This window comes from Penicillium daleae (genome assembly GCF_028827525.1).
Source record: "Penicillium daleae strain IBT 16125 chromosome Unknown utg000007l_segment0_segment0, whole genome shotgun sequence".
NCBI lineage: Eukaryota > Fungi > Ascomycota > Eurotiomycetes > Eurotiales > Aspergillaceae > Penicillium > Penicillium daleae.
The window spans coordinates 1,411,929-1,424,789 of record NW_026623155.1 but is presented as its reverse complement, the minus strand read 5'-3'; the positions used below and the strand labels follow the sequence as shown (position 1 = coordinate 1,424,789).

Below are 12,861 nucleotides of genomic sequence, written 5' to 3'. Positions count from 1 at the left end.
ACAAAACAGCATTCTTCTCATTTCGGACTATTGATCCCCAGTCAGCCAGAGGATCTTCCTTAGACTTTGTTTGGCGACTCTTCTACATGACCGAATCCGTTCTTCTCGCCCTCCGCCGCAACCACCCTTCTTGGATCGAGATCCGTAGTGCCATCAACCTCGTCCAAAAGCCTTCGCGCAGCTACGGCAATGTTACCACCGGCCTCATTGATGCGCCGGTGATACTCTGCCATGTTCTTGCTCACAAGCAGACTCTCGCTCGTGAACAGCAGGTTGATCTCTTCGAGTGATCTACCGGCGACCTCGGGATAGAAGAACCAGACGAGTGGCATGGCGAGGACGTTCATACACCCAAAGAAGATGAAGGTGGCCCATCCCAAGTGGTCTAGCATGATCGGAATCACGAAAGTGTTCATTCCGCACCCGATCGCCCAGCCCAGAATAGTGAACGAGTAACCTTTTGCCCGCACTTCCTGCGGCCAAATTTCCGTGCCATAGATCCAGCATGGGACGATGTTGAACATGGTGAAGAACCAGAGGTAGACGAAGACGAACGCGGCTGCGGCGGTGCCTAGGCTGGATGCCGTGGCCGCATCGGTGGCTTGGCGATTCTCACTCTCCTTGATAAGCACGGCGACAAGAAATAAGGCGATACCCTGCGTGACGAAAGACATCATGAGGGATTTAACCCGGCCCATACGGTCGATCACCAGTGATGCAGCGGCGGTGCCCAGGATACCAAAGGTGTTGACCAGACCGGCCAGCCAGGCTGACTTATAGGCATCGAACCCGGCAAGGCTGAACAGCGTACCAGCCCAGGTGGCAATAGCGAGGATACCTGTCCATTGCTGGATCTGCTGGAGTGCCAGACCCATGACAACGCGTCGACCAAGATGCAGTTTCCCCGAGTAGCGCCCGCCGAGGACGAGATTGAGAAAGTTGTTTCGTTTGTGGTGCGATGCTTCGACAATTGCTTCGAGCTGCTCAACTTCGGCAAGAAGCTTAGGGTCATGGGGATCCAAGTCGCCACGGATCTTGCGCAGGATACTGACCGCTTCCTCACGGCGATTATTGGCCATCAGCCATCTCGGTGACTCGGGCAGGAAGAAGACAGTAAGAATGACAATCAAGACGGGAACCGTCATGAACGCCAGGGGGAAACGCCATTGGAATTCCACTGTGGACGACCTGATACCGAAGTTGAGCCAGTACGCAATCGCAATGCCGGCGTAGTTCGCAACGAAGACGAGCGAGAAGTTGGAGCCGCGGTCGTGTGCTTGAGAGAGCTCGCTCACCCACGGCGGAACGATAGCGTTGATGAACCCGATGCCGATCCCTGCGATGACACGCGCGCAGATAAACATGTTACTGTTTTCACTGGCGGACATGAGCGCCGCGCCGAGCATGCAGAAGAGTGAGCCGATCCAGACGCCCTTTTTTCGGCCGAGCTTGTCGCCCACCCACCCTGTTCCCATCCATCAGTATCTAGAAGTGCACTAATAACAACAAAGGGATGTTGAAGTGATTTGTCCGTACCTCCAACGAAACATGCCCACATGGCACCGAAATAGTACGCTGCCAGCAGACCACCCTGCTTGGTGCTGTTGGTCACGACACCATTGGACCCGATGCCGGCCATGTCAATGAAGCCTGGCGTCGTACTGACGGTACCCAGAACTCCCTGGTTGTAGCCTTCGAAGATGAGGGCAATAGCGGTGAAGAGGTTGAGGATAAACATGAGTGCCTTTCCGGGCAAATGTTTCCACAGGTGGACGGCCATGGTGAGGGCGCGTACGTCGGGCTGCCACTGCGATCTGTGAAATTGAACAAGGTCAAAGGAAGCGAAGATAGATGAGGGACGATAGAGTACTCAGGTGAAATCACATCGCAGGAGGATTGGTGGTGGTTTATGTATGGACATTCTGACGACGCGGAGTACACGCCACCCAGTCGACTCCAGACTCCAGGCCCCAGACCCCAGACCCAAGACCCCAGATACATTTACTCGGGGAAAGCTGATCAGATACTGACGTAAACCTGGCCGAGCCGCAGGTCCGAAGCCTTTTAGCAGTTTAGCCTCCCTTCTCCCCAGCATTGTTCCTTGGCTTCACTGATCCAAACCGTTTAGCCGTTTTGACATTTAGCCGTGTCCCTTCGGGCCGGATTCCGGGGGCCGCCAATCAGGAGTTGGTCATGGTTTAAGTGTGCTCTGTACCCCAGAAGTATAGCCCTAAAGACCCCATAGACCCCAGGGAACCGACGAAAAGAAAACCAACCATCACTGATAGCGGTAGTTCCATGCAGGCCGACCAGTTCACCCACATTGTCGTTGGCGCCGGTTCGGCGGGCTGCGTTGTGGCCCGTCGGGTAGCCGAGAACCGGGCCTTTAACGTCCTGCTGATCGAAGCCGGGCCCGACGTTGACACGTCTCCCGCCAATGCTTCCTTCATACCCCATGGTGTGCATGATGCCCGCCGGGTCCCCATGGCAGGTCAATCCGCGATCTTTGACCCCAAGATCGACTGGAATCTTGAAGTCGACGTGGCTGGCGGAGGGCAGATGATTGTCCCGCAGGCAAAGGTTATGGGCGGAGGGAGCAGTATCAATGGGGGCACCTTTTTGCGACATACAGAAGCCGATGCAAGGGAATGGGTTGCGTTAGGAAATGATGGCTGGGATTTCGAGAGTTCAGTCGCTGTATACGAAGGCCTCGAAGGCGACCCCCTTCGAGGCACACGCGGACCGCATCCCATTGCCAGAGCGAGTATGGACGAAGCAGGCAAGATTCAGGCTGCCTTCGTCGACAGCGTTGCATCTCGCGGTTTCCAACTTACCCCGGATCTGAAGGCCACGGGAGCGGAGGGTGTCGGTCCGGCACCCGTCTGTCGTCGCGGCTCCACCCGGGTCAGTGCAGCGGACACTTTTATCGGCCCGGCCCGAAGCTTCACCAATCTTACTATCTTGACCGATTCGCTAGTGGATCGAGTGCTCTTCCAGGACTGCAAGGCCGAGACAGTTGTGCTTGCCAACGGCCGCAAGATACACGCAACCCACGAAATCATCCTTTGTGCGGGCGCCGTATTTTCGCCCGCTATCTTGCAACGCTCGGGTGTCGGCCCAACGGAGCTACTTCGACGACATGGAATTGCGCCTTTGGTCGAGCTGCCGGTAGGATTGAATCTTAGCGACCATCCATGTATCCCACTAGTCGCGCGGCCACGACCCGGTGCTTACACGGACACGGATTATTCCTTGCAGATGCAAGCGCGATGGTCGTCGTCGCTGAATCCCGGTGCTGTCGACTTGCAGATGGTTTGTTTCTCCTATCTCTTCGCCCAGTCGGCGGACCCGTCCACACCACGAGGAGGCCAGCCGCAAAGGAGCTTGGGGGGCACCGAGACCGGTCATGTTGCGGGAATAGGATGTAACATCAATAAGCCCACTTCACTCGGCATGGTGGAGATCCGCTCCAAAGACCCGAACCAGATGCCGCTAGTACGTCCTAATTATCTGAGCACCTCGCGCGACCGAGCTCTGGCGCGAGAAGTTGTGCGCACTGCGTACGCCGTGATCACATCGCCCGCCATGCAAACCGTACTCACAGCTCCGTTGGGCATCACTTCGCCAGTTGTAGCCGACGACGTGATGTTGGATGGTTACATACAAGCTCAATATTCGACGACTTACCATTTCTGCGGTTCGTGCCGAATGGCTGCTCGTGAGAAAGGCGGCGTTGTAGATCAGAGCGGGCGGGTGTATGGCGTGAAAGGGCTGAGGGTGGCAGATGCGAGTGTGCTACCGACTGTGCCGGCGGCAAATACGATGGCGAGTTGCATGCTGGTAGGGGAGATGGTGGGAAAGAGCGTCTGTGATGGTCGAAGTGTTCAGAAGGCAGTCCGATCTCACATATAGGTAGTACGTAGTACCTGGAAGCGGATTCTCCTAGGAGCCTTTGACACTTGTATCGTCGGGGATCTTCCGTCGCTACTTTCGTCCCCGGTGCGTCGCCTGAGTACTCGCTTACCGGGCTCCGATTGAACCTCATGAGAATCGCAAGATCATCGCGAGTTCTAGAATAGTCAAATCAACAATCATCACATCACATTCACATCGATCACATCGATCGCGAGTACGTCGCGGACGGACCCTGCTCACCTCCTCTTTGGTACCCAGGAATCCTTTTATGTATTCAAAGATCGAATTCGGTCCTGAAGCAGACTGAACCTTTAATGGATTCCGCGTGGTCGCACCGGCAGAACTCGCCCCATCATTGGGCGTGGTCTGAGGGCACTGAGGTCTCCGCGACTCGGTGGTTGATTACGTTAGGAAGCGGGGTTGATCATTGAACGAGCTAATCTGTCTTGGGCTCGGAGTCGGAGAAGCTGGACATCATCATGGCCCAGAACAAGCTTATCTGTGTCATAGGAGCCACGGGAAACCAAGGCGGGTCAGTCGCCCGTCGATTTCACAAGGCGGGTTTCCGTGTCCGTGGCTAGACCCGCGATGCATCGTCCCCCGCAGCACAGAAGCTTGTGACTGAGGGCATTGAAGTTACGAAGACAGACCTGGACGGCTTGGAGAGCCTCAAGCTCGCTCTCAAGAATGCCAATGTCATCTTCAGTGTGACAAACTACTGGGAGCCGTTCTTTCGCCCGGACTGCCGTCAGGACGCCCGTGGGTTGGGCATCTCACCCGCCCAGTTTGCCTACGATGTCGAATATCGACAAGGGAAGAATATTGCAGACGCAGCAGCAGCGACCTGTGATTCCCTTGACTCCAATAGTTTCCTAGTGTCCACGCTCAGCCATGCTGCTAAATCCAGCCAGGAAAAATTCAAAGAATTGTACCATTTCGACTCTAAGGCGGATATCTTCCCCTTCTACGTGAGAGACAAATACCCTGACCTTGCGGCCAAGATGTCTTGCATACAGACCGGGTACTTCTATACAAGTTTCAACATCTTACCTGACTCTTATTTTGGCAAGGCAAGTAATGCTTCCACAATTAAAACAGTTTGACTAATGATCGTCAGGCTGCCGGATAAGAGTATTGAAATGAGGTTCACCACAGCCCCGGACAGGATTATGCCACACTTAGAACCCTGTCGGAGATATGGGCACGTTCACCTTCACCGTCTACCAAATGCCTCCCGGGAAAGAGTACATGGCGGAAGGGACAACGTGTAGTTGGGCGGATTAGATCAAGACTTGGAGCGACATAACGGGCGTGCCTGCGTCTTATCGACGGATCAATCCCGATGAGATGATTGAAATGACTACCGATCGAGACTGTGACATCGAGGTAGCATACATGTTCTCTTATAGTACCGACCCAGGATACGATGTAGGTAGAGCTCTTCTCACTGCTGCGGACATTCGCAAGGCAAGTCAATACGTGCCATTAAAACCAGCATCAACCCACTCTAACATAAGAAGACAGACTGGTATCGACTGCCCGATGACGAGTTGGAAAGAGTGGGCAAGCCGCCAAGATTGGTCTTTCGTGTTGAACAAGGGTAGCTAGGTGACCTCAGCAAATGCTTTAAAGTGTTCTGGAGAAGTTCAACAATACTCGTATTCTCTCTTTCAATAGTAACTTAACTAGGACAACTATCTATCAAAAATAGCAGGAAAATGTGTCTCAGGCCACAGAACTTCCCGCTAATACAAAGGAGAATTCGACTTCGACCACCTGGGCAGTGGCCACATCAGCATTCTTGAACAAAATGAAGCGCTATTTTTGGATATGCTAAACGCACTATTGTCAACTTACATGGCTGTTGAATTATAATCCATCGAAGTAAGATTATCTAATGACTCGCACAGATACGAGGAATAATAAATGCGGCAAATTCACTCTTACATGTCCAGCAACCGTGCTTTCCCCTTTCGACTGGACTTACTTTGGTTGTTCACTTTGCAGCTGTCTTCATAGGCCGAGATTACTATCCTCTGATCTTACGCCGCGCAAGTGAGTTGGTATCAGGCTATTGATAATCTGTCTCCCTTCTAGCGTAAGAGAGGATCGAATTCCTTGCTTCAAGATCTCGATAGATCGTATATATCGCAGATAGTCAGATCTAGCTGACTTATATTCGCTAAGCAAGATTCGATAGATAGCCAATTAGTCGGAGGTGAGATTAATGAGTCTGATTGGCTCATCAGGAAGGTTAGATGTGAACGTGTTGGCGGGTTTTTTGATTACATCAGATAGATGTGGCTTGGTTAGTTCCTGTAGCGGTGTAGCAGGAGTAGGTAGGTCTGGATCAACATATTTCCACACACTATTCGCTAGTGCATGATCTTTGACAGCTGTAATCCACGGGACCCAATGTGCGTGGCATTTGAGATGTGGTCCTCCGACCATGATTCAGAACGCTGTGCTTCCGGCTTTGCAGGAGATGGGGTACAAGGAGGACGAGAATATATTTGGATTTTACTCCTTGTTCTGTGCTACCTGATATCAACGTTCTTTTTTATGCACTAGGGTTTATGAACAGCATTGAACGTCAAATATTGCCTTTGAAGAAGCAATTCTAGCGCCACTTCCTTTTTTTTGTTATCGTGTTGGGATTTCATATTCTGCGACCGAGGCCTGCTGCAATGTACCTCACGCTGTGCAACATTCCTTTCTAACGTGGAAGTGAGATTGCCTTGCCTGGGTTATTTGCTGCGTTTCGACTCTTTTGCATAATTCATGGTGATCAACGGTTTATCATCACTAATCAACTATGCATCTCGCAGACCGCTTGTCAAGCTACCCCCACTGTCGATAAATGATATCATGCAGAGCCAACCTTGCATCGCTCCCGAAGATCGATATAAACTATCGTGTAAGGGATCTCAGGGGTACAACACTAGATTTTGAATCTTGATATTAAAAGCTTCTTTTCTCCAAACTCAATGCTTCAGAGTCATTCTTCAACTTAATCTTAATCTTAATCAAGTCTTTACATCCTGTTTCCAACCACAGCCAACTACAAACCTCCTCTCGGATATACTTCAATATCAATATGCAACTCCAAACCATCTTCACAGCACTGTGCCTGTCCCTCCTCAGCGGCACAGTCACAGCCCAAAGCCAACCTCCCATGAATCTCACGCCCACACAGTCTCCGTCTCGTTCGGCGTTTCCCTCCCCCAACTCAGTGGTGCCAGCGTCCCGGTCCGCGACACCTACCATCACCCGGGTACGCCAAGCCTTCCGAGGCTCCTCTACTCCTGCCTCGTCAGTGCGTGTCGCATCGACTCCGGCTGCGTCTTCTGGGTTTGCTACATCTGCAATTCCGGCGGCTAGTGGAGCGGCGAATTCGAATGTTCTTGGTAATTTGTTGCATTTGCCTCGGAATTAGAGTGGGAGGGAAGGGTTAGAGTAAAAAGATGTTTTGATGGATATATTTACACTGTGTCAATTTGAAATAGGAGGGTTGCAGGAGCGATACTGGGGTTGCACTCTCGGGTTTGACATTCTTCTTCCATGTATAATGATTGTCACTTTTCAGGCTTAGACTGTTGTCATTGTATTAAGATCAACCGAACAATAATTTGCAGAATGGATAATGAAGAACAAGAGGGCTCAAAGTCTTGAAGTTCCAAGTTATACTTGTAATTACTAGGAAAATCAGATAGCCACCCCCATCCAGTTAAGCATCAATGCCATGAAACGCCAGAATAAGCCAAAAAAAATACACAAATCCGAAAGCACAAAGGATTGAAAGACTACCTACGCAAAGATATCATGAGGTTTTCTAGGCACGTGAGCCCATCCAAGGTGAATAAAAATAAGAACAGAACGAGAAGAGATAGGTCGATTAGGCCAGGAAGGCAGATTTCAGGGTTCTGGATGCTGATGAGCGGATGAGTGCTGAAGAGCACATTCACAAGATTCCTGGGTGCTTTTGAATCCGTCATACCAGCCTCCTTCGATCAATTGAAGTTCCAGGTCGCGCCAGTACTGGGCTTTGCCACCGGCACCAGTCTTGAGGTCAAGATCACCGAGGCGAATCTCCACCGGTGACTTTTCGTCCTGGGGGATCTAATACCTGATATTAGTCGCTGCTCTACCCGTATGCAGTGTCTTGGATACTATACACACCTTGATATACATTGTGCAGTCTCGGAGCGTCATATCGAGGGAATTCTCTCGCGACTGTGCGGGAGGTCCATGTAGGCCAACTGTGTGATATGCCTTCTGATGAGATAGTAGTTTCTGAAGCGTGGGATTGCGGAACAATATATGGGCCAGCCGTACTCGGTCGCTGCACCCTTTGATGAAATCGGTAACGCGGAGAACTTGTTCAAAAGTTTCCGATACGAGATCTAGAGGGCAAAAGGATCGCTGCTCTTTCTGTCCAAGACTTCGCGCATCGCAATTCTTCATTTCCCTCAGCGCACATGTTCGACATCTGTGAGCTGTAGCTGGTGCCGAGGGAGACTGAGTGAGCCACTTTGGTTTCAGCTCTGCTAGCGTCGAGCCTGGTTCATCAAAGGTTGTCATGTCGGTGACGAGTAACCCGAATGGCTCCGTGAGACTCAGATACCCGCCATGCCTTTTCTTCGGCCGCTCGCCATTCGTTTCGGCGAGGCGAAGCTGTTCATTGCAGCGATGGATCAGACCCTCTGGTAGCTGGATAAGCGTCTGATCAACCAGCTCGTCGTCCCTGAAAAGCGGGCGTACGATAGCATTAAAGTTTTGCATAATCTCTTTGTACGAGACATTGGCCGCTGTGTCTTTGCGCAGACGTAGTAGTTTCCCTTTGAATCTGTCGGTGGCTTCATACGCAACTGGAGACAAAGGCTTTCTGGGATCTCTTGGCTGGGAGGGGCGATTTCACCGCCGAAACAAAACGATAGACCACATTGGCACCGCCCTCGGCCAGATATACGAGCTGAACTCCCGGCGGGAGCTCAAGCAAACTAGGTTTGGTCATTCGTGACGAATGACGGCAAGGAGAAACCAGAAAAGGCCACAAGGAGCATGACTCGCCCGAGAAGAACAGATGAATAAAATGAAAGGCCACGAGTCAGCTTTGTTGGGAAGAAGTCCAAAGCGTTGGTTCACGTTTTTGGAAGAGCGGTGGAGGCAGCTCTGGCCTAGGAGCAAATACGTCCTCGTTTGGTCACGCGAGACAAGCTACTGGGTCGAGCGTTTGTGCATGCGTTCGAGTCCGGGGGCTAACGCGGATCCAGGGTGGAGATTTTAGACTAACTCGTAGCGGTGAACTGTTGGACCGGGAACTTTTGATCTACCTTGCTGATCTGTCCTAGGCGCGGATGATTCTTGCGTCCTGCGAACAGGGGTGCGAAAGCTCAAGAAAACAAGCTGAAAGCGCACGGCCAGTAAGCGGCCGTTTTGGCACGAGACCAGTCGACTGAAGACCGCCGGGTGGCGGCGTAGTCGCGGCGAGGAAGGAAGAGCAGGAAAAAGAAAAGAACAGGCGTACTGATCACAGACCAACCAGCCTTACGAGGAAAGCCCGCAAACTTGGGGGGGCGGCGGATGTCGTGCAGGGTTTAGTTCGCGTGAGTGGGGGGAAGGGGGGATTTCCAGCTCGGCATTGGTGGCGCTAGGCCTAGGAGTTGATCTGAGTCCTGACGCGCATTTGGTAATGCAGATCGATGGCCAGAACTCTGGAAATGGAGAAGGATAATGGGATGGGAGCATTCAGCGCATTGGTCTGAGCTGATTGACCGAATGGAAGATTGAGAGAGAGCTGAAGCGAGGAAAGCCCACGCAGTCAGGAACGAGCGGTGGCCAGCGAAAACGCCGCGCGGTTGCGAAGCGGAACAATTGGCACCGAAGGAGAATGGAATCGTGGATCAACGGAATTTACTATATGGAGCATAACGAATAGTGTAGAAAATATTAAACTATAGATCGTCATCATCGAATAATATCCAACGATTATATCCCCTTCATACCCCCCATGCTAACTATACGAACCCGTACGAAGACTTTAGGTATCCTGCCGTAATCCAAACGCCCACTTCCCCACCATCTCCCTCTCCATCCTCCTCCTCATCCACACCAGCAACCTCAGCCTCAACCTCAACCTCAAGATGGACACCACAACCCTCCCCACCCCCGAGCACTGTCTCGCCGACTTTTGTCTGATCCCAGTACGTCTTCTAATTCCCACCCTACATAGACACAATCTCACAACCCTCCCAGATTGGGACTGCATCCGCCTCCGTCTCAGCCCAGGTAGCCGATGTCCAACGACTAATCGAGCAATCCGGCCTGAAATACGTGATGCACTCCGCAGGAACGACTCTTGGTGCGTATTTTTATTTATAGTATTACTCGTTGAATTGAATATTCCCACCTGTTTCTTGCCCATCTTATTCCGTGAAGCAAATGCAACGGCCCATGAATTGGTCGGTTGCGGTGATACATCCATTCTAACCTGCTCTTCCTTCAATCAATCCAGAGGGGTCCTGGGACCGAGTACACCAGGTTATTGGCCAGGCGCATACCCTTCTACACAAGCAGGGCATTGTACGCATTCAGACTGATATCCGTGTTGGATCAAGGTATGTCCTTTCTTGTTGAGGTTTTCCCCTCCCTTTGTATCCCCATTACTAGCAGGGTAGTTCTTCTGCCATCGCGCTGCTTTCTGCTTCCAGTCCAGCTGTGATTCAAATCAGATGATCATCGGGACTAATGGCTGATTAAATTGGCTCCAGAACTGATAAAGAGCAAACCGCTGAGGATAAGGTGAATAAGGTGCGGCAGTTGCTGGCTCAGGATAAGCAATAGATACTGTCTTCAATCTACATGAATCTTAGAGATATGGTGCTATTGAGTCCTAGTCTGCTCTTCTCAAAAGTTCTTTGGATTCGTTCCAGCACTAGATATGGTAGACAGTCATGGCCGATGAGAATCGATATAAATCAAGAGTCATTCCAGTCATATCCCACCCGAGATCGTCAATTGATCTCCCATGAACGTCGTATTCCTTTTCTGCATAGGTGCAATATGCCATCTGTAATGCAATGCGCTAGCACCTTGCCCAAGGATCTCATCACGTAGCAAAACAAGCCAAAATCGTAATCAACAGGCCCAAACCACTCATACCCATGCTTAATGTAGCAGGCCTTACCAGGCGAGATCCGAGTCTTATACTTTTCATGAGAACAAGCATCAACCCTGGGCAGACCCTCCAAAATGTCCGAGAATAACAGAACGCTGCACGATAATAACAGGACCAAAACTAAACCGAAATACCAAAGATGATGTCGAGAAATGACGCCAAGATCCAACAGGAATGGTCAAAAGGGGGGAGTCGAGAAAGGATAAACCCCGGGTCTAGAAGGAGATTCCTCCACCCAGAATACTATTCCAATTCCCACCAGCCCAGACCCAATCCCCCATACTCGTGCTAGCGCCAGACTTGGCCGAGCTCGCCATCTCAACCAGCCCCTTGAACACATTATTGATAGTAGACCCGCCACTCGAGGATGTCGAGGACGAGGAAACCGACGTCCGTCCCACGGCATTGGTCACATTGTTCAAACTATCGACCGTGTCCAACGCGGGTCCCTTGTCGAAGAAATCCACCAGGATGAAGGTGGGCTGGCGGCCACCGTAGGCAGCCTTGCACTTTGCCGCTGTGCTGCCTAGGTTACCCGTGCCGCCGGAGGGTGCGTTCGTGGTCGACACGTAGCTTGCGTTGGGGTACTCGATGTCTATGAGTTCCAAGTCTGTAGAGTATAGGAAGTGGTTCATCATGGGGAGACGGTCGGAGGATAGGGCGGTGGAAATGGAGCCTGAGAGGGAGCTTGGTCGGTCGGGCTCGCAGGTGAAGTTCGATGGGGATGTCACGTCGTAGTTATTCTCCCACATGAAATCAAATTCGGACATGAGGTATGGGTAGTCCGTGCTGGGAGTCAGCGGGGTGGCGAAGACGACGAGTCGCTTGCCGGAGTTGATCAATGTTTGCAGGGTTGGCCAGGAGGAGGGCGCAATTGTGAGTGACGGGGGATCGTAGGCGTAGGTGCTGATGTTGGCCGAATTGAACACAGTGCCGAGTTCGGAGGCTGAGGCGCTGTCGGAGTTCACAAGGAGGAGAGTGACGACTGCATAGGAAAGAAAGATTAGGTTGAGGTTCCCAATGTTGTTCAACTGCGAATTGTGCAGGCTACATACCCTCATTGGGATGTTCATCCAGCCATGACTTGATCTTGGCCAGCCAGTCACTCAACAACCCTGCATCCAGCAGGGTGCAGGATGTATGGCAGAGGCGCCACTCATTGTTATCCTTGTGTACCTGAGCACTTAGAAGGCGGACACCGGCGCTCAGCTGGGTAGGAGTATCGTAGTACCTGTTCAGGGAATGTCAGACGAGTCCGCAGTGATCTCACGTACATTAACCGGGTGCTGGACTCGATCTCTCGCAGAGTCGGGGTAGAACATACTGGTCGCCAGCCAGAACGCTGTCTGAAGTGCGCACGAAGGGACTGTCATGGGCGCCTAAATGTGTTATCTCACCGTAGGACTTGTTGCAGAGGTCGGGGGAGTTGTTGCAGGCGGTGGTGGACCGGGCGTTGAGCTGGTTGGCCAGCGCTGCGGGCAACAGCACCAGCAAGTAGTTGAACAATCGCATGCTGTGAAAGGAAACCAGTCCTCAATAATATCGATCAATGGTGAAACCTGAATTTGAGGTCTATAGCGACAATAGGGGTTCTCTGAGCAAATAAAGGAGAAGAAGAATAATAAAGGCTGACTGTCATGGAAATTGGAATGTAATGATTAGAGTGGACGATCCATAGCAGGTGGTCCAGGCCGCGTTGCCGTCTCAACTATTCTTAGTTCGTGGATCTCGTTCGCCACGCAATCCTGCCGATTGGACAGGGTGACGCG

General features: G+C 51.7%; 7 protein-coding genes across 7 annotated transcripts; 4 read left to right on the top strand and 3 right to left on the bottom strand.

Annotated features, from left to right (window-relative positions):
• Positions 1–59: 59 nt before the first annotated feature.
• N7458_007673 (uncharacterized protein) lies at positions 60–1,780 on the bottom strand (the record flags this gene model as incomplete). The annotated part of the gene is made up of 2 exons (XM_056911055.1): positions 60–1,465; positions 1,537–1,780. The coding sequence occupies 2 exons, from the start codon at positions 1,778–1,780 to the stop codon at positions 60–62; spliced, it is 1,650 nt and encodes a 549-aa protein (XP_056763881.1).
• A 518-nt stretch (positions 1,781–2,298) lies between these two features.
• N7458_007672 (GMC family oxidoreductase) lies at positions 2,299–3,912 on the top strand (the record flags this gene model as incomplete). The annotated part of the gene is made up of 1 exon (XM_056911054.1): positions 2,299–3,912. One exon carries the CDS (start codon positions 2,299–2,301, stop codon positions 3,910–3,912), a length of 1,614 nt encoding a protein of 537 aa, XP_056763880.1.
• A 482-nt stretch (positions 3,913–4,394) lies between these two features.
• On the top strand, positions 4,395–5,018 carry N7458_007671 (NmrA-like family domain-containing protein 1; the record flags this gene model as incomplete). Its single annotated transcript, XM_056911053.1, is given in 2 exon segments — positions 4,395–4,484; positions 4,497–5,018. 2 exon segments carry the CDS (start codon positions 4,395–4,397, stop codon positions 5,016–5,018), a joined length of 612 nt encoding a protein of 203 aa, XP_056763879.1.
• A 1,994-nt stretch (positions 5,019–7,012) lies between these two features.
• Positions 7,013–7,351, top strand: N7458_007670 (uncharacterized protein; the record flags this gene model as incomplete). The annotated part of the gene is made up of 1 exon (XM_056911052.1): positions 7,013–7,351. The coding sequence occupies one exon, from the start codon at positions 7,013–7,015 to the stop codon at positions 7,349–7,351; it is 339 nt and encodes a 112-aa protein (XP_056763878.1).
• Positions 7,352–7,830: 479 nt separating this feature from the next.
• On the bottom strand, positions 7,831–8,929 carry N7458_007669 (inositol-pentakisphosphate 2-kinase; the record flags this gene model as incomplete). Its single annotated transcript, XM_056911051.1, has 3 exons — positions 7,831–8,034; positions 8,095–8,729; positions 8,785–8,929. 3 exons carry the CDS (start codon positions 8,927–8,929, stop codon positions 7,831–7,833), a joined length of 984 nt encoding a protein of 327 aa, XP_056763877.1.
• A 1,129-nt stretch (positions 8,930–10,058) lies between these two features.
• On the top strand, positions 10,059–10,758 carry N7458_007668 (thiamine-binding protein; the record flags this gene model as incomplete). The annotated part of the gene is made up of 4 exons (XM_056911050.1): positions 10,059–10,118; positions 10,171–10,276; positions 10,430–10,532; positions 10,686–10,758. 4 exons carry the CDS (start codon positions 10,059–10,061, stop codon positions 10,756–10,758), a joined length of 342 nt encoding a protein of 113 aa, XP_056763876.1.
• A 549-nt stretch (positions 10,759–11,307) lies between these two features.
• N7458_007667 (uncharacterized protein) lies at positions 11,308–12,604 on the bottom strand (the record flags this gene model as incomplete). The annotated part of the gene is made up of 3 exons (XM_056911049.1): positions 11,308–12,077; positions 12,148–12,323; positions 12,417–12,604. 3 exons carry the CDS (start codon positions 12,602–12,604, stop codon positions 11,308–11,310), a joined length of 1,134 nt encoding a protein of 377 aa, XP_056763875.1.
• Between the last annotated feature and the right edge of the window lie 257 nt (positions 12,605–12,861).